This window comes from Syngnathus typhle, linkage group LG17, assembly GCF_033458585.1.
Source record: "Syngnathus typhle isolate RoL2023-S1 ecotype Sweden linkage group LG17, RoL_Styp_1.0, whole genome shotgun sequence".
Taxonomy (NCBI): Eukaryota; Metazoa; Chordata; class Actinopteri; order Syngnathiformes; family Syngnathidae; genus Syngnathus; species Syngnathus typhle.
This window is the reverse complement of record NC_083754.1, coordinates 1,163,227-1,187,427: the sequence shown is the minus strand read 5'-3', so window position 1 is coordinate 1,187,427 and position 24,201 is coordinate 1,163,227. Positions and strand designations below refer to the sequence as shown.

The 24,201-nt window shown below is 47.1% G+C and overlaps 1 protein-coding gene across 1 annotated transcript in view; it reads left to right on the top strand.

The window, feature by feature from the left end:
* cacna1ia (calcium voltage-gated channel subunit alpha1 Ia) overlaps positions 1 to 22,203 on the top strand; it is a 35,465-nt gene extending 13,262 nt beyond the window's left edge. Inside the window, exons 9-35 of the mRNA XM_061303933.1 lie at positions 1,580 to 1,731; positions 1,805 to 1,990; positions 2,791 to 2,908; positions 2,978 to 3,133; positions 3,228 to 3,309; positions 3,798 to 3,952; positions 4,402 to 5,115; positions 5,518 to 5,618; positions 6,142 to 6,265; positions 6,595 to 6,663; positions 7,238 to 7,416; positions 7,511 to 7,637; positions 7,847 to 7,972; positions 8,059 to 8,148; positions 8,240 to 8,432; positions 8,804 to 8,955; positions 9,430 to 9,539; positions 10,658 to 10,791; positions 10,880 to 10,950; positions 11,335 to 11,413; positions 12,525 to 12,646; positions 13,152 to 13,580; positions 16,275 to 16,421; positions 17,961 to 18,095; positions 19,924 to 20,083; positions 20,228 to 20,451; positions 20,533 to 22,203. Coding sequence (XP_061159917.1) covers positions 1,580 to 1,731; positions 1,805 to 1,990; positions 2,791 to 2,908; positions 2,978 to 3,133; positions 3,228 to 3,309; positions 3,798 to 3,952; positions 4,402 to 5,115; positions 5,518 to 5,618; positions 6,142 to 6,265; positions 6,595 to 6,663; positions 7,238 to 7,416; positions 7,511 to 7,637; positions 7,847 to 7,972; positions 8,059 to 8,148; positions 8,240 to 8,432; positions 8,804 to 8,955; positions 9,430 to 9,539; positions 10,658 to 10,791; positions 10,880 to 10,950; positions 11,335 to 11,413; positions 12,525 to 12,646; positions 13,152 to 13,580; positions 16,275 to 16,421; positions 17,961 to 18,095; positions 19,924 to 20,083; positions 20,228 to 20,451; positions 20,533 to 21,240 — 5,043 coding nt within the window. The 3' untranslated portion in view covers positions 21,241 to 22,203. The remainder of the gene's footprint in view (positions 1 to 1,579; positions 1,732 to 1,804; positions 1,991 to 2,790; positions 2,909 to 2,977; positions 3,134 to 3,227; positions 3,310 to 3,797; positions 3,953 to 4,401; positions 5,116 to 5,517; positions 5,619 to 6,141; positions 6,266 to 6,594; positions 6,664 to 7,237; positions 7,417 to 7,510; positions 7,638 to 7,846; positions 7,973 to 8,058; positions 8,149 to 8,239; positions 8,433 to 8,803; positions 8,956 to 9,429; positions 9,540 to 10,657; positions 10,792 to 10,879; positions 10,951 to 11,334; positions 11,414 to 12,524; positions 12,647 to 13,151; positions 13,581 to 16,274; positions 16,422 to 17,960; positions 18,096 to 19,923; positions 20,084 to 20,227; positions 20,452 to 20,532) is intronic.
* Positions 22,204 to 24,201: the final 1,998 nt, after the last annotated feature.

Here is a 24,201-nt window from a genome sequence, read left to right as displayed (position 1 = left end):
CCCGCAAAGACACATTTTGTATTGATATTGCTTCGACCTTTTATTACCGTTAGTCTTTTTCAAATATTTCAACAGTTTTTACCGGTCTCTGATTTCAAAACTAGTTATTCATCAGATTTGAATGGCCCCTCCGAGGGAAACTAGGATGCGGCCTGCGACGAAAATGAGTTTGGCACCCCTGCTTTCAATGTTGCTGTTTTTTTGTATTTCTCACCTCCTCCCTCCCTCCCTCCCTCCCTTTTCTAATTATTTTCTCAAAGAATCCCTTCTCGTGCCCACTTTGCTTCCTGCCTTTCCAGCACTTTTCCTTCCTTCCTTCCTCCCATCCGTCCTTCCCGCTTTACCCCAAGTGCCTTGGCTTCTCTCTGACTCCTCCACAATGGTGCCTCTCTTTCCCGTCCACCCCCGCACTCTTTGACGGTGTACGGAATAGCTGCTTTCTCCCGCCCGTCTCCAAAGACTCTAAAAATAAACGAAGGCGGAGAAGAGAGGAGAGGAAGGCGGTGGGAAGAAGGAGACGGATGCCGGTTACACAGCATTTTTTCGTCTCCGTTTCCCCCGAGTTTGTGCGTGTGCCTTTCAAAGCGGCCATATGTGCAAGCGCATGCATTTGCATGTTGGCTCTCGCAAATGCTTTTGTTGTCCTTCCTGCTTGTGCTGCTGTGTCTGTTCTGCAGCGGCAAGGTCTAACCCCGTCCAAAACAGGAGCTCCAGAACAGATAGGCTCCTATTGTGGCAAAAAAGCAGCATTTATATTTGCAGGTCCCACTAAGAATTATTAATTCATTATTGACATAATCAAATTATATGAAAAAATAAACACAAATATGTTTCAAAATTAAAAGAATACATATTAAATATATAGTTGACTTTAAAAAAGGGAATAAAGTACTGAGAAGAAAAACAAAAGAGTGCAGATAATGTCAAACGTGGGCTTGCGCTGTTGTTTTTCCGTCTTTTCATTGTGGATGTAAAAAGTCAGCATGCCATGAGCCAAAACACTGCAGTCCCAAAACACTTTTGGCAATGTGTCCTTTTTGGATGGAGTGCATGTTTGTGGAGCTCGGAGCATTCCGGATGTGTTATCAAGCACTTTTCAGATAAACGGATCAGCTTCGATGGCGCTCTATAGACTTTTTCTTTTTTATTGCCGCAACTGAGCTCATTGCATTTCGCCTGATTTGCTTCCACCCGTTTTTCTTTGCGTTCCTTTCGCCTTGACCACCTTTCTCCTCCTCTTCGCTGATGGACAGGACGATATTGATTTCCAAGAGAGATGGCTCTCCTTGATAATGAGACTTTGGGGAAAAAAAGGAAGGAAAAGCAGAGTTAGGGAAGCTGGAGGGGGATGGAGATAGATTGGATGAAAGAAGCGGATTAAATGGGTGGATGGAGGTGTGTGAGTGAGCGAGCCTTGCCTCTGACATGGTCCGCCAACTTCAGCGCGGCTTGTCGCCTCTTTAGTGTGCTGACTCAAAAACTGGAAGTCCGAGGTGGCGTCAGAAGACGTTTGCCATCCATGTCACCCCACCGCTGCTCTCTTCAGTGGTTTGTTGTTGTTGTTTTTTTTTTTACCCAGCCGGAGGAGCTGACCAATGTGCTGGAGATCTGCAACATTGTTTTCACCAGCATGTTCACCCTGGAGATGATCCTCAAGTTGACGGCTTTTGGCTTTTTTGAGTACTTGAGGAACCCGTATAACATCTTTGACGGCATCATTGTCATCATCAGGTCTTTTTTTTTTTTTCTTTCTTTGTTTTTTTATTGTTCCGCCTTCTAATGTCCGATCCAATGGACTTTGCAGCGTGTGCGAGATTATCGGTCAGGCGGACGGCGGCTTGTCGGTGCTGAGGACCTTCAGGCTCCTGCGCGTCATCAAGCTGGTCAGGTTCATGCCCGCCCTGAGGCGTCAGTTGGTGGTTCTGATGAAGACCATGGACAACGTGGCGACCTTCTGTATGCTGCTCATGCTCTTCATCTTCATCTTCAGGTATCAAGAGTGCCGCGACTAATATTTCTCGACGCTTTGTTGTTTATCATTCTTCATAGAGTGAGATGGGCTTTGCTCGAGAGCAGCCATAAATTGCAACGGTGATCTAAAGCATCATCCGAGGGAATAGAAGATTAAAGTCCTGTGTGGTCATTGAGCAGACATTAAGCCCAAAGGCTTCAAAACAGTAGGATTAGGTCAATTGTTAAAGTGCCAAATCCTAATTTCTTCTTTCTTTGGCTCCCGCTTGCTTTCCTTAGACCATAAAAATTCTGATTATGTTTATGCTAATTTGACTGTCTGCCGACTGTAAAGAACTCAACTGCTATAAAACTTGAAGGACATTTTGGCACTTAAAGCAAAACACAAGTGGCACTCAAAAGATGCTGCAGAGAGTGTACTTAACCTGCAAATCTATGTCAGGATGTTTCCCCAAAACATTTGATTTTATTGAGCTTGTTCCCGCCAGAATTCACAATGATGCTCTTTTTTACTTGAACGCTACCCAAGAGAACCATTTTGTCAACTAAAGACTCTGGCCTTTTAATAAGCAATAATGCATCGTGCTTAAAGACCTTGTAAAGTGCAAAATAAATGTCTCATAAATTTGACACACACCAAAGAAGAGTGTCAACATCACTGCCAAATTTGAATGATAAAAAAAAAAAAAGCCAAGTACGTATCCGAAATGAGTCTCCTGAAAAAGCTTGGCTAGCCACCAGGTAGCTTGCAAGCAAAGCTAACCTAACCTAACCGGGACTCCTGTCGTTTAGCTTTCTAAAATGTTTCTCGTCTTGCAGTATCCTGGGGATGCACATCTTTGGTTGCAAGTTCAGTTTGAAGACAGATGCGGGAGACACTGTGCCTGACAGGAAAAACTTTGATTCCCTCCTCTGGGCCATCGTCACAGTCTTTCAGGTACACGCGTTTACCACCGATCCCGTCGTGCAAAAAGGTCCTGTTTACAATCTGTGCACCGGCTTGTAGATTCTGACTCAGGAGGACTGGAATATGGTGTTGTACAACGGCATGGCTTCCACCTCACCCTGCGCCGCCCTCTACTTTGTAGCGCTGATGACGTTCGGAAACTATGTTCTCTTCAATTTATTGGTGGCCATCTTGGTGGAAGGCTTTCAGGCTGAGGTGAGAAACAAGACGGCGTGCCCATGTATTGCCCATTCCGGCTTGATCATTCATTCCATGTTGATTTCTTTCTGCTTGTGTGTTGTTTCCGCAGGGAGATGCAAACCGCTCTTACTCAGATGATGACAGGTCTTCCTGTAATTTTGAGGAGCAGCAGGACTCTCTGCATCTCTCAGGTATCAGAGGTTCTTGTTGATTTCAAGAATTAATCTTGGTATGGATTTCTCCAGCAAAAATTCATAAACGCCATTTTGTCACCGTAGGGTTAGCATCTTTTTCTTGCCTACGGAGCGCGATTGACATTTCTCTTCACGACTCTTCTCGTTTCGCCCTCTTGGCATAAACCAAAGCGTCCCACTCGATAAATGAGCATCTAGCAGCACATTAAAGTGTTTACTATTTAAAGATTGGACACCCTGCTGGCAGGGTATCACCATTAGGAGCTCATGGCTGGCTCTTTGGAGGTGATTCAACTCGGATTAAAGGGTCCCGTGTCTCGCTTAACTGGCCGTTATGTCACTTGAGCAAAATGAAATGGACTTTCAATCAGATAGGTCAAAAAGTGAAGAGAAATGTTGGATCTATGTCGTCACGTGGTGTCTGGCTCTTGGGTTTATTCATATATGCAATGGCCTTTGGACTCTGCCTGTTTTTTTCCACGCAGACCCAAAGATCTGCACGCTGACACCTAACGGACACTTGGACTTGAGCCCGCTGGCTACTGGCCTGTTTCCTGGAGAGAGGTTGAGTTTTGCACTCGGGTCGAGGAAGAACAGTGTCATTTCTCTCGGCAGGGCCAATCTGGAGCAGAGGGCTGCGGTATGTCAACGAGAAGCCTTGAATTCATTCGGGTTTTGATATGGCGCCAAATATTTGCCCACGACATATTTTTGCCGATCGTCTGGCTTTTCCTCAATCGATGCGAGACTTTCCTCGGCAGCAAATCATCGGTTTTATCGTGCTTTTTTTAATTTGCAAAAGCAACTATTTGATCAAGTAAAAAGGGCATTTAGTTGATTAAAATGCACTCCATGGAAAGTGTTGAGGAGCCGTTAATTACTTGGTCCAACGGCACAACCTTTTAGTCGTCGCACGATCCTTCTTGTTTTCAGACATTTTGAGCAATTATCGGACTAGTTTGTGTTATTGATTAACGCATTCACAACCATTGATGGCCATAGACGTCAAAGATCCATTTGAATCGTGTTGGCGGTGAAGGAGCTGACTAAATCCAAAGTCTCTCCAACATACGTATCTGTGGTTCTCAGTATCCGGGCCGCGGTTACCACAACTGGGGTCGCCCGCTGGGCCGCCAGCATCAGGCCCCTTGGACTCGTCGCTCCAGTTGGAACAGCCTGATGGGTTGCCGCCCCTGCTCCTCATCGTCTCCGTCGGCGAGCCCGGCCTTCACCTCCACCTCGGCCAGGCCCTTTTACGGCTACGGCTTAGGAGGTCTGGGAGGGGTGGTCGGGGGAAGTCTCCGGATCCGGGGACCCCGTGCCTCCTCTTCCCCGCTCCGCCACCTCCACAGCGTCCACCCGGATGAGGAGGAAAGCCTTCTCTCGCCTCCCGCCGTTGCGTCTCACACGCTTCATCTTCGCCATCCTATCCTCCAGGGACATTTTGTACCCAGGAGGGACCGCCGGGCTCTGTCTCTGGAGCTCCCCCAGTTGCTCCAGGTCCCGGGCGTCCCGCATCCTCCCCCGTTGGCGCACCGCCCCGTCTCCCCCGCGGCCCTCCAGAGGAAGAGCTTCCCCGGAGGGACGCTCGTCGGTGGCGGCTTCGAGAGTCCCGCCGTCATGGGAGGAGTGTACCAAGACTGTAATGGCAAGACTCCTCTGGCACAGCTTCTTCACCCGCCTCCCAAACACCAAACCGAGCAGACTTGTAGGACAAACCACCAAAGACTGATTTCAGAAGTCTTTCCGCAAGTGAACACACGAAACAAGGGCCAGGAAGACATGGATGACGAGCTGGACTATGTAAGTAGATATAGACGAGTCGACACGGTCGCTTCTCCGATCTTGACATATAAAAGCATCTCATTCCACAGATGGAGTCGAAAGAATTACGAGCAACCGTAAGCCCGCCATTATCGTCTGTTGTTTTAGTACAAGCGTTTACACATCTCCCGCTCTCATAAGCACTTTGCGGAAAGTCGCCACTTTAGGGAGAGAGAGAGAGAGCCTCGATTGTTTCCGTTGTAAATAAGCAACGCTTAATTAGAAAGGAGCATTTACGCAGATGTTGCTTCCAAGCTGTTTCTATACGTCTTTCAATAGTGTCAATAATTGACGCCTCGGGGATGTGGAGCTAGCTCGGGGTATTTTTAGGCTCACCTAAAACCTGTGACTGATGAGGCCCGATGGCTGTTTTTGTCGCAGAGCTTGTGTTTCCGCATCCAAAAAATGTTGGAGGCGCACAAGCCGGACTGGTGCGAGACCAGACAGGACTGGTCCATTTTTCTCTTCTCGCCGCAGAACAGGTGAGTCCGCCGTTGTGATGTCATTTGTGCGCGTTGCTTTGAGGAAATTTCACAGCAACGAAGACAAATAGTGCCCCTCGCGCCTCCCTCCCTCCCTCCCTCCATCTTATCGAAAGAGACGACCAAGACTCCATTAGAGTATCGATTGGCATTTGGAGACACAGTCACGGAGAGGCTGTCTTTAATCTCCCGCTTCATCTTTAATAACAAATGCATTGAAATGTTGCCGCATGCCTTGTAAAAGTGATTCTTCTTTTCATTTTGTCCATTTTCTTTCCACCCATTCCAATCCGCTCTGCTGTGAGGATATTTAATTGCTTTTGGGCGGCACCAACGCTGCCGCGTGGCAAATTTGGAAATGTATATTGTATGGCTTTTGATGTTGTGCATCGCAACAGCAAGCTGGCCGGGTTCGGGCGGGGCTCGTCATGATTTGGAGGGATTTGAATCGTTACAGTCAAACGATAATTGCATTTCCTGTTGTCATCTCCTTTTTTTTTTTCATTCGTTTTTCCGGGTTTAGGTTCCGTCAGATCTGCCAGTCCATCATCGCCCATAAGTTGTTTGATTACGTGGTGCTGGCCTTCATCTTTTCCAATTGCATCACGGTGGCTCTCGAGAGACCCAAGATCCTCCAGGGCAGCTTGGTAAAGCAATTGCATGACTCAAGACTATTTACAAGTCCAAATTCTGTTGGGAATTATTACGTGGTCAAACCATTTTGGTTTGAAAAAGTAAAACAAAAATAAAAAAAATGGCTTTGCTGATCAAAATAAAACATTTCTGGGGAAAAAAAATCCTGCAAAAATGAACGGAGAACAGCCTGATGGGTGCCATTGAAGTTATTGCTTCCGACTGGCAATAATTCAAGCCAAATGAACTTTTACGAGATAAAAGGAACAATAAGGAAGGCTTTACTAGTCCCTCTTGTCATATTTGTTAGCGTCACCCGCTCTTGTTGTCTCTTCCGATTCAGGAAAGGGTGTTCCTCACTATATCCAACTACATCTTTACTGCCATCTTTGTGGGCGAGATGACACTCAAGGTAACTTTTTACTGGAGCTTTAAAATGCAGCCCATGAGCCACCACAGTTAATCCTTCCACATAAGTCCCCTTTGTTGTTTTATTTGTTTCTTCTTCTTCTCCTTCCACCTCCCACTGCTAGTCTCTGTTTTCTCTTTGGCACAAGTGGGCCATCCATTATGCATTGGGGCAATCAATTATTAACCAATCACGCGCCGTCAAGCAGCCGCAGACTTGTCAGCCCCCCGGCCGAGCCGTACATGTATCCCTGTGTGTCTCGGTCTGTCTGAGCCTTGTGCGTCCAAATAACACGTGTTGGCGAGCGTGTGCGTGCGTGTGTGTGTGTAGCATTCATCTCTCTGCAGGACTCCACTGCTGAGCTTAGTGTTAGTGTACAAGATGCAGCCAAGTAAAAGGCACAACACAGCAGGCTTGATGAAGTGGTCAGCATGTTGCTCGATATTTCACTGGGTCGCCCCCGCCCTCCCCCTCCCCCCCATCTTTATTCGTGGGTGCAGCGGCCAAGCAATTGATTGCCGTCTGCAGATATTCCGAGTCTGTAAATCAGTTTCACCTTGCTTATTTTTCTCTCCAGGTGGTTTCCATGGGCCTGTACATGGGGGAGCAGGCATATTTGCGGAGCAGCTGGAATATTCTGGATGGCTTCCTGGTTTTTGTGTCTTTAATTGACATTGTGGTGTCAATGGCGGGCGGGGCCAAGATCCTGGGAGTGCTTCGAGTGCTCCGTCTGCTCAGGACGCTACGTCCTCTCAGGTGCGGTCAAAGCAAGGCGTGGCTGAGGAATATAGGATCGGATGATTCTTATTGGTCCTTTTCACATTTGTGACTTTCTTTTGACACTCTGCAGGGTGATCAGCAGAGCTCCAGGTCTGAAGCTGGTGGTGGAGACCCTCATCACCTCTCTCAAACCCATCGGCAACATTGTCCTCATCTGCTGCGCTTTCTTCATCATCTTTGGTATTCTCGGGGTCCAGGTAGGACACGGCAATGTGGCACGGCTTTGCGTATATTTCATCATCTACTCGAGTCGCGCCGTGCAGGGCTGATTTTTGATTATCTTGTTATCGCAGAATTCATTTGCCTCGTCGTCATTTAAAGAAACGGCAAAACCTTCTTAGCTGGAGATCAGCTCATTATTTCTCTGAGCCCAGACTCATTTGTTTGTCATCCACTTTTCCAACAGCTGTTTAAAGGCAAGTTTTTCTACTGCTTGGGGCCTGATGTGAAAAACATCACCAACAAATCCGATTGTCTGCAAGCCAACTACAAGTGGGTTCACCATAAGTACAACTTTGACAATTTGGGGCAGGTTGGTGCTCTTTTTCTTTATCCTATGAGGAACATTGTTTAGATTTCAGACTTTGCATTGTGTTTTTTTTTTTTGTTTGTTTCTAGGCCCTGATGTCCTTGTTTGTGCTGGCCTCTAAGGACGGTTGGGTCAACATCATGTATCACGGTCTGGATGCCGTCGCTGTGGACCAGCAGGTAAACACTTTCCGACTGTCAAGTCATCCAATGTCACTTTGAAATCATCAAATGACTCTTTTCTTCACACTTGGACAAACCTAACGCGAAGCCTGTGACCAACAACAACCCCTGGATGCTGCTCTATTTCATCTCCTTCCTCCTCATCGTCAGCTTCTTCGTCCTCAACATGTTTGTCGGCGTTGTGGTGGAGAACTTTCACAAGTGCCGCCAGCACCAGGAAGTGGAGGAGGCCAAGAGGCGTGAGGAGAAACGGCAGCGGCGTATGGAAAAAAAGAGGAGAAGTAAGACCGGGCGGGCCGCAACAGGGGCAGGACGGACCTTATTGAATATATAGTCGGCTGAAGGTTATTTAGGAATTAGTTTATATTTTGGTGAGGCTAGTATGTTTTTGGTGCCCTAGCTTCGTCAGCACGACAAAGGAAAAAAAAGCAGCAAATAATTCAACGAGCTCTTGGGTGGAGTGCCAAAAAAGAACCTTTCCAGCCCACACTAAATTAAGCGTGACGGGACACTTAGCTGTTTTGAAAGTGTCAAGCGGGTGTAAATTCCAAGCACACAATATATGATGGCGCTAAAAATGGCTATCCATCATCTTTATTTGATCCTTTTATGAAGATGCAAATGACTGGGCTATCTTGTGTTCGGCCAACAGAAGCCCAAAAGCTTCCCTACTACGCCAGCTACAGCAAGGTGCGGCTGATGATCCACACGCTGTGCACAAACCACTACCTGGACCTCATCATCACCTTCATCATCTGCATCAACGTCATCACCATGTCCCTCGAGCACTACAATCAACCTCGCGTAAGACCGACATTGGGCCACCTCTGACGCCTGCTTTTTTTGGGGGCAAGCTTGTTCTTAAGGGGAGGACATTTTGCACCGTTATTTCAAAACATGGCCTCCAGAAATCGGCAGCCGATACAATGGTCTTGATTGCACAATACCTGTTCAGTCATTTCTAATGAGACCTTTTTTGCTATCCAATCAACCAAAAAAAAGAAATTTGACCCCTTATGTACCAACTAGCCATTAAAATAAGGTTAGAGAGAGAGCGCGATAACAATGATAATAATCATTCATTTGGGATGACATTTTAATTTCAGGCTGCATATCTATGCTATCTTTGTACTCCAATGGGATGTTTGCATTTTTCCAAATAGATGATCATGCCTCTGGCCCGCCGTTTCCCCTCCTGGCTGACTCTCCCCCCAGCCTGGCTGCGCACAGATGGCACACTTGACGCTCGCACCTAGCTCTTGATTGTCTTTTTCCCAGTCTCTAGATCTGGCTCTGAAGTACTGCAATTATTTCTTCACCTCCACTTTCGTGCTGGAATCCATCCTCAAGCTCATCGCCTTCGGCTTCCGCCGCTTCTTCAAAGAAAGGTGCGCTGGGGATCTCTTCATGATTGTGCCGACGTGCTAGGCTGTGAATCGTTCCTTTGAATAATCATCAGAAACTTTGGGCTGAGTTGGCAATCATTTATCTTTTCAATGTGTAGCCTGAAAATGGAGAATCATTATATTTTCAAAAGTGCAAAGAAATTTGTGTCTCATCAGTTCAATTATTTGTACCTAACAAGAGGGGGGTGAAAGGTCATCGTATTACTCGGTTGGGCCTAATGTGCACAAATGTCCCGATCATTTCAGCACTTTTGCTTCGATTTCTCATACCGTTGTACTTCCTGGCAGCATTCTTGCTAGGCTGGGCGAATAGCGAGAGAATGTGTCACATAATAATGCGTCAAATGTTACGTGTCACCAACAGACACGAGTGGTCATGGTGCATCGTGTCATTTTTTTTATTTTTATTTTTTTCTGGCTCCAGTGGCTGTCAGGTCACATTAAAAGCAGTCAAGGGCTCACAAAATGTGAGACTTGCACTCATTTCGCTCATCCTTGGTTGAGTTAAAAGCTCATTGAGTCCCAATCGGACATTGTTATGTTCCTGCATCTGAGAAAAAAAAAAATTAAGAAAAAAAAACCTGCTGCTGTCTCCCAATCCAAAGGCGCTAAAGCAGAGCGTTTTATTTACCACAATAAGATCAAACGGGAATTGAGCGAGGAGCATTTTATACGATGATATGCAGCAAGTCCTATTTTTCAACACAAAAGGCAACAATAAAAGCCAGTACGTTTAGATTAACAATTTACACTGGAGCTTTTTAGAACTATTGTTGTTTGTCAAAGTCCAATTTTGTAAATTGGCCAGACCGCAGCTCACTATAAAGTAACACGGGCCAACGGGAGTTTACTAAGCAGCTATTGATCCTCTAGCAAAGGATACAAAGTAACAAATGAACTGGAGCGCAAAGACGACCGCAAAAATCCACACCGAGCGGGCCAAGAAGTGACTTGATGTTCAATTACCACAGGCTAAAAAGTAGTGCTTAGACGCCACCTATAAGAAATATTAGCATCAATAATATAATCGAAATAATAATATAATAGAAATATGTAAGGCCTATCTAGAGCTAAACAGACGTATATTGTACATGTATCAGGTGGAACCAGCTGGACCTTGCCATTGTGCTTCTGTCCGTGATGGGCATCACTTTGGAGGAGATTGAGATAAGCGCCGCGCTGCCCATCAACCCCACTATCATCAGGATCATGAGAGTGCTGAGAATAGCACGAGGTGCGTACCATGTTTACCTCATCTCACACACTTTGTAGCTGACTGTCCTCATTTCATGTCTTTTCCTCCCTCCCGCACGTTGGCACAGTCCTGAAGCTGCTGAAAATGGCCACAGGAATGCGAGCCCTGTTGGATACGGTGGTCCAAGCCCTGCCTCAGGTACACACACACACACACACACGCTCATCATTCCTGCTGACCATCCCAAAGTAATACAAAGCCTACCAAAAAAAAAAGAGCATTTGTTTTCAGAGGCTAGCGTGAGTCGGTTCCGACTTCCTCGTCTTTGTTTTTTTATTGAGCCGCTCTCATTAACACTGAGCCCTTTGCTCTGTCCCAAAAGAGCACAGCGAGGTAATTAAAACTCAGGCTAATTAAACACTTCCCCGGGGAAACTCTCACTTTCTCTCAAGTGTTTGTTTGAGGTCAAGAAAAAAAGGTTCAGCAGGTGACCTATGGTTCTGATGACATCAGACTTCACTATTCAAATGAAAGCAAAAAGTATCATTTTGTAAAGCTTTCTTTTCCCGTTTGTGTGTTCAGGTGGGTAACCTGGGTCTGCTCTTCATGCTACTGTTTTTCATCTACGCCGCCTTAGGAGTAGAGCTTTTCGGAGAACTTGGTGAGTGACCTTTTCATCCAAATGAAAAATACTGACCACTTGTGTTTTCAACACTTACAGTAAAAATTGCCTTGAGCAAATTGCTCCAGATCAAAGATGGCGCCAGTGGTTTTCCATGTAAGCGTTAAACCAAATCCAGCTGGTGCTCATTGAAGCAGCATCTTTTCATCTATCTATCTATCTATCTATCTATCTATCTATCTATCTATCTATCTATCTATCTATCTATCTATCTATGCATCTATGCATCTATCTATCTATGCATCTATGCATCTATGCATCTATGCATCTATGCATCTATGCATCTATGCATCTATGCATCTATCTATCTATCTATCTATCTATCTATCTATCTATCTATCTATCTATCTATCTATGCATCTATCTATCTATGCATGCGTCCATCCATCCATGCATCCATGCGTCCATCCATCCATGCATCCATGCGTCCATCCATCTATCCATCCATGCATCCATCCATCTATCCATCCATGCATCCATCCATCCATCTATCCATCCATGCATCTATGCATCCATGCATCTATGCATCCATGCATCTATGCATCCATGCATCTATGCATCCATCCATCTATGCATCCATGCATCTATGCATCCATCCATCCATGCATCTATGCATCTATCCATCCATGCATCTATGGATCTATCCATCCATGCATCTATGGATCTATCCATCCATCCATCCATGCATCTATGGATCTATCCATCCATCCATCCATGCATCCATGCATCTATGCATCCATCCTTAAACTCTTTTCATTAGTTCTCTCGCAGTTAGCCAACAGGGAATCAAGCCACTCTCGGGCACTCTGAAACAAGTCATGTCCTTAAATGCCACGTCGCTAGCGAAGCTACTCTCCATCTTGTTAAATTGCTGCAGTGCTGGAGAAACGTGTCTTTATCTTGAGGTCATGCTTGAGTCTATTTTGGGGATTCGAGCTCAAGGACAAAGCAGGCAACAGGTCGTGTTGCTATTAATCAAAAAAAGGACGTTGAGGTAGCTTAGCAGCTGATTTTCCTGTTTTTTTTGCAATGTCGTGCCGGAAATCTCAAGATGTGTATTTTCCTCTGCTTTTGCTCTTCTCCTCCTCAGTTTGCAATCAAGACTACCCGTGCGAGGGCATGAGTCGTCACGCTACCTTTGAGAACTTTGGCATGGCCTTCCTGACTTTGTTCCAAGTCTCTACGGGCGACAACTGGAATGGCATCATGAAGGTGCGTTCCCTTTTCTGCACGCTCACTTCCTCAATAGCGGATGGACCGACCGACCGACCGGCGCACTTCCAAAAGAACGTCTGAAAGGATTCAAGTCAAAATGTTCACCCAAGCAAACGGCCAAGACGCCCCCGAGAGGGATAAAAGACAAACTATCCGTTGTCTTAAGCGATGGAGGAGAAATGTGCTGGCTCAGCAAAGGGCTACACAAATTTCCGCTCTGATGTGTAGGGAAGCGACTGCGGCTCACTGCGTACGCGCACCAAACACTAATTACCCTTGAATGCATGCGTACCTCCTCCAGCTATCCTCGCTCCCACCTAGGCGACACGGGGGAGGAGAAGGAGGAGAAGGAATTATGTGAAATACTTTCAGAGTGACTTGCCTCCACTGCAACATGCAAACTAGCATTAGCATCAACATTGACACGAAAGTAAACCAATGTAGCTGGTTGACGTCCACTGATCTCCATCCATCCTTCCATCCCTCCATCCTCTGTCTCCAGGACACATTGCGGGAGTGCCCACCAGATCACGGCACTGATGTGGACTACGCCTGCAATCCCAGCCTTCAGTTTATCTCGCCCATGTACTTTGTCTCCTTCGTGCTCACCGCCCAGTTTGTGCTCATCAATGTGGTGGTGGCCGTGCTGATGAAGCACCTGGACGACTCCAACAAGGAGGCCCAAGAGGAGGCGGAGATGGATGCAGAAATTGAGCTGGAGCTGGCCCAGGGCACCCTCTGTTGCATGGGCGCCCCCGGTTGCGGGGGCGGAGGGGTGGAGAGAGGAGGAGTCGTCGTCGGCGGCGCCGCCGGATCGGCCCCCGGTACCGAAGGAGGAGCGGGAGGGAGGATGCGGACGGCGCCCGGCGGGCACGCCTTGCCGTACAGCGCCGCTGACTCCAACCGGCCCTTGTACTCACCAGCACATGAAGTGAGTGTCCTTCTCGGTGTGCACGAGTGTGTGTGTGTGCGTGTGTGTGTGTGTGTGTGTGTGTGTGTGTGTGTGTGTGTGTGTGCGTGTTTGCCTTTCACAATGTCACCAGGCAAAAGAAAACCAACAATTAATCCGAATCTTTCAGTTGCTCCATTTAGTATTTAAAAGTCGGGTTTTGGGTCAGTCGTCCTTTCAAAGGTTACAGTGAGATCATTTTCACGTGACGTGACTTATTACAATCTGCAAAGAGACCTGATCATTTTATCTACCAGTACAACAAGCATAAAAGTTCTTCCAAAAGTCCTGATGTGAAAAAAAGCTATAATATTTACAGCCCGAATAAAATGACGGCACCACTGCTTGTGTATTCTCAGAGTACCTCCTCTACCTCCTCAGTGCATCAATAGGGAGAAAACAAAATGATGAATTATGATGATTTGATTGATGCTGCCCTAAAAAAAAAAAAAAAAAACTCCTTGCCTTTTTTCATCAAATTGACAGCCATGTTATGTGGTTGTCCTCTCTTTTTACAATTCCAGTTTTTATCTCATATCTTAAAATGTAATTTTATTGAAGCTTTCAGGGCTTGTCGTAGACATCTGCCGGCCGGGGATCTTGATTCATAGACGTATTTCGACATTTACACGTGGCCCAGCGAATATAGCTCGGTCCAGCGTCGTCTTCCGAGGGCTCATTGGAGACCGACTGGCTTGTCAAAGGTCACGCCGGTCAGCCGTGCATCGCAATTAGTCGCTTAGGGAAGCTGGAAATAAGCTTTGGGCGTCACCGTGAGAAGATGCTGGAATGTGCAGCGGTTACAATCACTTGGCCCCGTCTCATTTTCTCCGCGTAGTCTGGCGCATTTCATTCATTTCGTCAGCCGCTAATGATACCAACACGCGTTAAGATGACTCATCGGCTGCCTTTCACCTTGGCTTCTCAGCCACACGCACACACACGGAGCCATTTTTAGCTCGGCGTTGGCTGATAGAGGAACATATTGCCGAGCGGGGAGAAGGCGCTAGCGCTCTCTCTCAAGTGATTTGCACGAAGGGATCTGTCATTTATTCAGTCCCAGGCTTTAGTGTGTGTTTGTATATGACTGGCTGTGTGTTTAGTCAAGCAAGACTCAAATGAACAAGTGGGCACGTTTAACAGCGCTGGCTGGCTGGCTGGCTGGCTGGCTGGCTGGCTGGCTGGCTGGCTGCAAAATTCACCAAATCATGAAAAACAAATGCAAAGTGGCTGAGAAACTGCTTCCGTTCATTCTGACTCCATGATGGGAGATGAAATTAGAGAGGAGGCAAAGAAGCTACAGTGGAACTTCAAGCATGCCTGTATTTATAAACTATTTGGCGTTTGTCAATCATTCAACTTATTAATGAGTCAAACATTTGCAGATGCCAATAGAATCTTTTTTATCGACTGAAGCAAAATGTATTTGTGAGATAACAAACCTGTAATCCTGTCAATCTAGCTGCTTTATAAGATCAAGTTGATTGATTTGATCAGATTGCTGACTTGGCCAGGCAATCTTCTCCCCCAGTAAACTTTTGGCTGCAATGCAACACTATTGATAGATAGCAGGTAAAGGACACTTTTACACACACACACACACACACGGTCAGTGAGAAAAAGTAAAGGGGAGAGGAGAGATAATAGCTCAACCAGTGACAGTCAGATAGAGCTTGTAATTAATTTCATCTCTCTCTCTCTCTCTCTTTCTCTCTGGCTGTCTTTCTATGTCTCTCTTTCTCTCTCGGTCTGTCTCAACTCCCAGCAGACGGGCTCTATTGTTGTCCAGTAATGGAGTTATTAATAGAGGGCAGCACATAGGCCACCTCAGTCAATCAAACATTATCTTTCCATCTAGCCACCTCCACACAACCGACTGGACTCGCTCGCAAATGTCGAAAAGCGCCACGTGGGTGAGAGGATGTGCTAGAGGGGCAAAACATTTATTCATGTTGCTGGGATTGCATAATTAGTAGTAGGAGGCAGTCCGAAAAATAACGTTATCGGGGCAGAACGGTGGGAGAATAAAGTCCATATAATACCAGAGTAACTTTTTTTTTTCCCAAGAAAAGGTCTCTGTAAATATTATAATACTTTTATACTTTTCAGTGAGATGACCCATGGTCGATTTTAATATCTTAAATACAAGTCATTTTTTCATAATAATAACAACTGGTTGAACTAGAAGGAAAAGCAGACTGACTCCGTTTGAAATGCTTTTTACCAAATGCCCAGGGCCCAAACATTTGGTTGAATGTGTCAGATGGAATTGCAACGTTCTCCAACTTGGAGAAGAAAAACATGTCAACTGGCTAATGAGGGTGTGAAGTGCTCCTGTTATGGAATTCCTTTGATCCAAAGGGGTCAAATCCGGACGGATCACACATTTGTTGTGGATGACGTGTGCATTTAAAAAAAAAAAAAAAAATGGATGCTTCATACCAGTAACTTTGTATCTTGACATGCATAAAGGCATTTTTCCTGGACCCTGACAGCTGTCTTTGCATTTCCCTGCGTGTCCTTTGTCCTCGCATGTCGGCATGTGCACACCTTTGTGCCTGCGTGCAATTCTGGTCTGCTGGCCCGCGTCCCGTGTGTGTGCGTGCGTGCGTGCGTATCCCCGTGTGTGTGTACGCATGTGTGTGTGTGTATTTGTGCGTGTGTGTGTTCCAGGAGAGCCAGTGGTTGGACAGCGTGTCTCTTCTGATCAAGGATACATTAGAAGGGGAGATGCTGATGATCGACAATCTCTCTGGTTCTGTCTTCCACCATTACTCGTCCCCTCGACCCATCTGTAAAGACTGCAGGGGCCACCCACAAGAGGTACCGCCCTCATGCCACCTTAACAAACGTGCACAAATGCACGTGCAAATTTGAAGCCGGTCTTTATTCAGTCGATGATATTTTTGTCTGTGGAGTGAATTTTTTCAATGCACAGACTGCTTACTGCTGCTTTATTCACCACGCAAGCCCTCGCTAATCGAGTCGAAGACACCAAGCAGTTTTGTGAGGCATTCTGGTGGCTCTTGTAAATCCCTGCTAGCAATTGCCTATATTTTTGTGAGGCAGATTACTACTTGCCTCAACTTGTACTTTCTAGTGACGCTTTTATGAAATGGGAAAAACTCAATATGCAATACCCAAATATGACATGTTAGCCTGACTACATACAATTAGAGCCCAAGGCATCTGAAAGCATTTGGTGAGGGATTGCGCAATCTGATTTGAGGCACAGCTACTCGATGAGTAACTATGCAAAGTAAACCGGTACATTTCCGATTGATATCATTGACAAGATTGGAATAGAAAACAGACCCAAGAAATCAAAGCTCATTTCATCATTATTTTTCACTCCCCTGCCTCCCCTAATGTACGCCATACTACACAAACATGATATTTGAGATTTTATTTGTGGTCAACTGGTGAAAATGGCCACACACACATATAAAGAACATCATTTGAGCATAGTGTGTTACAATCTTTGGGCTTCATTGATCTGATACATAAATGGAAAGTGTTTGCAGGCCTAAGAAGCATGCCCGTGTGAATTATTGAATGCATTTTGTGCTATCCACTTTCCACACAAGCAGATGTCGATGCATGTAAGCTCCCCTAACATGCATGCGTGCAACTCTCTCCTACTACTTGTGGGGTTATTTTGTCGACAGCGGGTTGCATATAGCAGATAAACTTCCCGACGTGTTGTCCTGTGTGCCAGTGTTGTCCATCACTGTGACAAAGTGCAGCGGGCCAGCTCAGAAGAAGCAATAACTGGCCTTCACCACCTCCTCACGTCACGTCACGTCACGTGTCAGTGCTGTTTTCTACCTGTCTGCAGATGCTGTCAAGCCGTCAATCTGTCTCCATATTTCTGCTTCCTTTTGCTCCATCTATTTCTGCTGTATTAACCTTTATCGGTGTGTCTGTGTGTGAGAAGGTGGGTGGGTGAACCTCGGACAGCCTCCGTCGTCCAGTTATGTGCACCTTTTTGTTTCTGTGTTTGGGAAACAACAAAGCTGCATTGGGACACAATTTCCATCGTAAAGACGACATGGGATCATCCCCCCCCCGGGTGAGGCTGACTCCATTTCAGTCTGCCGGGAGCTGTTGAATGGTGCAGCAAAGGTGTTTTCTGTCATTCATTCCTTACGAGGGTCCACACAAGCGACAACAATCGTCTGGTGTTTATGGAAGCACCCAAGCTCCAAGCTCGCTGCTGCTACTGCTGTAACTAATACGCGTGTTGCAAATACATTTTAATTCTCAAAGTGGAGTCAAAAGCAGTTGAGGTTAATTGCGCAATGGTGAACTTCTCCCTCCCTGTGTGGGACACCAGTAACTGAGACGACTTCTTCACACCAGATCAGGATGGCGGAGATCGAGCAGGCTTCGCTGAAATCCGAGCAACTCTCCGACAAGTCGTCTTCTCCCGCCCTCCCCGATGACCTCAGCCTGGACGAGCACGCCGCCTACCAGCTGCTTGTGCGAGACACCAAGGTTGGTGGTGAGATGAGTGAGGTGAAAAGCCTGGGAAACACTGCCGTCCTTCTTTCATTTAATGACGTGTAAATAATGCAAAGCAAAGATCCGGCGCTCATCTTGTATGTTCTGTTTCATTACGGAAGCTCCAAAGCTATTTCATGGCGGCTTATGAGCTTCCGTAAACACTTGGACGTGGACAAGGGTCAAAAGACCAAACATGGCCTTTAGGTACATTGAAAACATGATATTGGTGTCATTCCTCCAAGCATTCATTTGTATTTGCCGCATCTGTCCTACTTCCCCACGAGGCGAAGCGCTAATATCACCCAGGAGCCTACTGGTTGCTTTCTGTATTCGTTCCGGAAGGCAATAACAGATGACCATTAGAAGGCTTTTAATGGCTGTGCTGCGCTCTGCTCTCTTGCGAACTGTAAACCTTGCCTTCTCGAATACGTGTCTTTATTTATCTCGCTCGGAGAACGAGCTCGGCCTTGAGGGCATCGTGGCGCTAAGCACCGCCAGTCTTTCCACTTGACACTTTACTCTGGTACTCGCAAAACGAGTGTAACCTTATTTGATATATGCACGGGCACACGCGTCCCTCCGACGTACTTGACATTTGAGTGATTAGCTTTGGAGAAGTTGTTGGCCTTGGCCTTCTCAAAGTGAGGTACAAGAGCCAATCATTGTGTGTGGCGGCTCCCTCCGGTGGTTAACACGAGAAACACACCCCAAGTGCAGTTCAGTTGTATTTTACTTTACTGATTATTATTTACAAAATAGGTTTTAGGTAACAACATATTTTTGTGTGCAATACGTACATGTAATTGAATTATTAAGTTGGAGTAACCCCCCAAACCGTGGATGTTCTTCAGGCACATCAACTTGTGAACGATAACAGCCAGCGTGCTCATAGAAAAAGACCGGATTTAGTGTTGACACAAATGTGGCAAAGTCTTTGGGTGCAGGCCAGCGTGGAGCAGGAGAGGGAGGGGGAATCTCAGCCAAGCCCAGCATGTTTGCTATGGCTTAGCCAGTAGGTACATACGCCTTAAACAGCTGCCCACCAGCGAATAAATCTCTCCGGCACGTTCTCCCCCGTTGCCGTGTCTCTTGCTGCACCCTGTTCCTCGTTTGGAGTTCTCTTCTGTTTACGTCCCCATCCCATTTCTATCTGCATGCCTTATCATCCATCCTTTCTACTCGTTAATTGGCCAATACTACTTGTTCCCGGATAGCGAGATAAGCTCTGCAATCAGCAAACATTTCTCTCACCTCACAGCTCATTAAAGAAAGTGCACAAGTGAGGGAAAAGAGACTTTTTTTGTTGCTTTTCCCAGTGTCAGCACCGGCTTCGCTTTGGCCCCATGGAAATGGCGTCAATCGGTTCATTGCAGTATTTGATTGACGTTAGCGTTTTCAACCTGGACAAAAATGAATGTACCTTTGGAAAAAGGGATGGAAATGGAAAGTAAAAGCATAACAGCTGCGTCTCGTGGAGTAGCATTAGCTTCTAGCATGAGCCGTTTTTCTTGTGCAGAAAATGGCTGTAAACAAAGCACAATTCAATCCGCACTGCAATTACTCGCAAAGTTAACACCGGACATTTATTGTAAGAACTAAGTCGTGTTTTCGTAATCGGCGTTCTATTTGAGAGGAGCTGATATGAAAAGAGTGCAAGACTAAAAGCCTAATTAAAAATCCTCAATCGAGCAGCTTCGTTTTCAGCTCTGATTCAGCTGAACTTTAATAATCATTTTGTGGATAATGCACCCTCGGGCTAATTTTTAAAAATGAATCGGAAAAGACTCTCCTCAGCTCCAGGTCGTCTGCTCCCTCCCAGGGAAAGCGCGGCAGCGGATCATCCAGCTCTGAAGAGGCGACAGGAGGAGGAGGAGGTCAGAAGGGCCACCAGACGGTTGTCCAGAGCCAGGTCCAAGGTCTAGGCCATTTCCCCAGGACGCTCTGCAAAGTCGAGATGGAGACAAATTACTTCAGCCCGAGTGAGTCGATATGCATAAAGAGGCAGCGAGTGGAAATGTGGTAGACATAACAAAATGATTTCCTCAAGGTGGCCAGAAAGGAACCATAAATACATAGTAAAAGCAGGATGAAGCAGTCTAAATTGACATCCTTTCCTTCTCAAGGTGACGTTTCCGGCGTCAGCAGCAAGGAAAGAAAGACGGAGGGAAAAGAAGAAGCTCGCAGCGTCTCTCCGCCTGCTGACTTCTTCCACTCGACAGGAGCGGCCATCCCGCCACCTCCCCGCAGCAGGAGCCTGAGGTTGTCCAGAGGCCTTAGATTGACCTCCCCGGCTTCTTGGGCGGCGTTCCGTTCCCCTGGAGGCCGTAGCAAGGTCCTGTGTAGTCAGGTGGGAAGGAGGGGCCGGCCGGGGCTTACTGTTGCAGAACAAAAAAAAAACTCGCTGTCATTTGTTTGGCAACTCTTGCAGTATCCATCCCATAGCGATTCATCGCTAGCGACCGGCAGCTCTGAAGGCAGCCTCCAGACCACCCTGGAAGAAGGCCTGAGCTTCAGCGTCTCGCCACCGCAAAACACCGACTCGCCAGCAGCTCCTTCGCCGCACCAGTGCCCGCTCCGTCAAGACGGCACCGGCGTTTCTTCCCCGCTCCAAAGCCTGAGACTGAGGCCCAGCCCGTCATCGGCTCTCACCCTGCAGGCCACCGTCGGCCAACAGCGGAGCCAAAGCAGCGGGCGAGGTAGCACCAGCCCGGGTTTCACACGGGACGACTCCATCGACCCTTCGGACGAGGACCTGGGCATCGTTATCGGCTCCTCCCTGGGCGGTTGCGGGTCCAGCCAAGCGGGAAACAGCGAACACTTGTCGGAGACGCTGAGCAGTTTGTCGCTGACCTCGCTGCTGTCGCCCGCTTCCGTGGCGTATCCCGGAGCAGCCGTGAAAAAGTGCAATAGCACCGGAAGCCTGGACCGAGGAGGCGGGATGCTTCTGTCGTCCCGAGGGAGAGAGACCCGCAGGGAGATTCTAGGTCTGGAGCTGATGGACTCTCAGGGTTTCTTGGCCAACCCTTGGTCAGGGGCGAGGAGAGGAGACGGGGACCAAATGGGAGACGCGTCGCCAGGGTTCCGCGGGAAAAGCTCAAGCCAAACAACAGTAGGGCCCTTTCGCAAAAACAGATGAAACCGACTACAAACTTTTTCTTCTTCCTTCCTTGGCCCTTGCACTCTTTCTCTCTCTCTCTCTCTCTCTCTCTCTCTCTCTCTCTCTCTCTCTTCCCACCAATGAAAGAGAGGCTTGCCTGCATTTCCAAGCCTCATCTTCCCCACACGGCCCCCTCCCCTCTCCAATCATTTGTGATGGATCAACCCAAGACCTAGTATTTTGTGCAAGTGTGCAACCAAGGGACCTGGTCTGGCTTTTGCCCCAGTGCACTCGTAGCCTGCAAAGTTGGGGCCGAAGGGCTAAAAAGAGTCAAAAGTGGCAGGTAGCTAGCAGGTTCTACCAGCCAGATCGATGTTCAGGGAGGGCCTCGGCCGGGTCACGGAATACGCAAAGGTCCACTTTAGGGACGGGAACGTTGGGTCATTTGTTTGGCAGAGGAGGGGAGGAAGCGGATCTGATTTCCATCTGTTCCGGCAGACGGGAACAACGGGTGCCGCTCGCCTCTCCGCTGACATCACAGGAAAGTGCGAGGTGGAGGAGAGTTCACGTTCGGCCCAGAGCGCTGCCTCAGGTATCCGAGAGATAGCGGCAGAAAGAGGATGGCGGGATGGGAGGCGTGGCGTGAACCTTTGAGCCGGTGAGATTTAAAGCACACTCCTTTTCGACCGTACTTCCTCTCACGGCGGGCGATGCAATGCCGAAAGGTTGCAAAGAACCTTGACTTGCATGACGGAAATGCATCTAATGGAAATTTTTACGTATATACAAACGTGTGTCCAGATGTCAGTGTTGGGTGATGACCATGTGTTTTTTATTGCCACTATTTTTGTAGAGAAAGCGAATTTAGGCACATGCAAATTGCGGGCTCCTGTTCGGAAGTCCATTCCGATTGCGTCACGTCAAGTTTGTCCGCCAGTGGCTTCCGGTTTTCTAACATTTTTTTAAAAGTGTGCAAAAAAAATTAAAAATTGCTTGAAACGGTCCCGTCCGTCATTTCTCTTAAGTAAACGGCACGTCGTCCTTTTTAGTTGCGTGCGTGGGTGTGATGAGTCCTAGCAGATGGGAGCGGCTGTATTCACTCAAGCAGATGGACATCTTGTTTTGCAATTCTGACGCTTTTTCAGATGAAGGGAAATCTCCTTTGCTACCCCATCTGCTATTGTAGCAATGCAGCGTAACGCTGAGCACAAGCGTCTTTTCATGCAAAATGACTTTTTGGGCCGGGCCGGGCCGGGGCGCCACATGCTGAATCACTTCAAGCCTGAAATGAGATGCTCATTTTTTTAGTTGCTAGTGTCATACTAGATTATTTATTTTTTAAATCTAAAATATTTGCAAGCCCCCCACCCCCTTCAAGACTTGCCTCCAAGCCCTCGCGTGTGCATGTGTTTGTTCCATGACTTCAGGTGAGATGAGTGCATTTTCCTGTTTGTAAACTGTGTCATGAGGACGAAGATGCCCATGCCTGAGGGTTAAACGCGGAACAACCAAGCTTGGAAGGGTTCTCCTCCTGTCTTTTCCGAGACCAATGTCAACCAATATGGCAAGAAAGGTTCAAGCCTGACCACACAGCAATAAATGTTCTATGTGTATGCCCTGAGATGTTTAATGTCATTTTTAAAGGGCGCTGATTGTGCTTTTGCTACTTTTGTAGCACTCTGGATCCCCCCCCCCCCTCTCTATATTGCTTAGGTGCAATCATTTTGCCTTAAATTCCGATTCTGATCATTTTCAGACCTTGGGCTGCCGACTACATGCGAGCACGCAAATCCATGCAGTAATCCATCAGGACAAAGCGCCTTGAGGGTTGGTTGTCTCCAAGCATTGACGTGATGCGAATGTGGCCAGACAAAAGGATTCACGCCGTGTCACCACGGTGATCTGCTTGCATAAGGTCGCCCAATGTAAATCTACAAGGTTAAGTAGTGATGTTCACTGGCGGCCATTTTCAAGCGAAATCATTTCCACAAGGCTCGCTCAAGAGCGCCTAGTAATGTTGTGATGCATATTGTGACGAAGTGATCCAAATGTCTCCTTTGAAAGGTCTCACGGGTGCACTTGGCTTTTTGTGACAGGCATCCATCCATCCATCCATCCATCCATCCATCCATCCATCCCTCCATCCGTCCATCCACACTGGGCTGCAGCAATCGTCCATTTTCTCGGTTAAGCGTCTATTCCCAGTGTGAATTTGCAAGGCTTGTCAGAGGATCAGCGCTAATGGCTGAAGCTTATCACGTCACAAGTGAGCCTCGCCGTCGTTGACTTCTTCTTCTGCTCCTTCTTTACCTTTTGCTGGAGGGAGGGAGGGAGGGAGGGAGGGAGGGAGGGAGGGAGGGAGGGAGGGAGGTAGGGAGGGGGGAATTGCGATACCTTGTGCTTGGGAACACTGACTGCATGCTGCTGACACCGCCGCTCTCTGCGCTTTCATCGTGATGGATTGCTGACAGCTTCCCTCAACACCTGGCCCACAGCTTTGGGAGATAATGGCTTTGCAAAAAAAAAAAAAAAACATGTTGCAGAAATGGCTTCTGCTGCAAAAGATTGATTCAGTGAGAAACTGAGAAGGTTCACTCATTTGATGAGCTGCCTTCGCGAAAAGCGCTTTTGAAATCCCAGTTGACATCGCCGCTTTTGACATTTCCTACCTAGCATTTAAACAGGGGAGTGTCGACTTTTTATATTGACAACTTGTTTAAGTGGCTGCTTCTGATAGTTTGCAAGAGAATGCTTTGCTGGCATTTGAATTGCTCTCAACATGAGAACAAATGATTGTTTTGCCCAAATAAAATTCATGAGCGGTGGTATGAAGCAGAAGAAGAGTTTGCATCGGTTCTTCCCGGCGCACAAAAGAACAAATACTAAATCATGTCTTACAAAGCAAAAAGTAACATTTTCCCAATGCTGCGCTTGCAATAAACTTTGCTCCACTGTGAAAGAATAAGACACAAAATCATTTCTTTTCCAAATCAGCCTTCA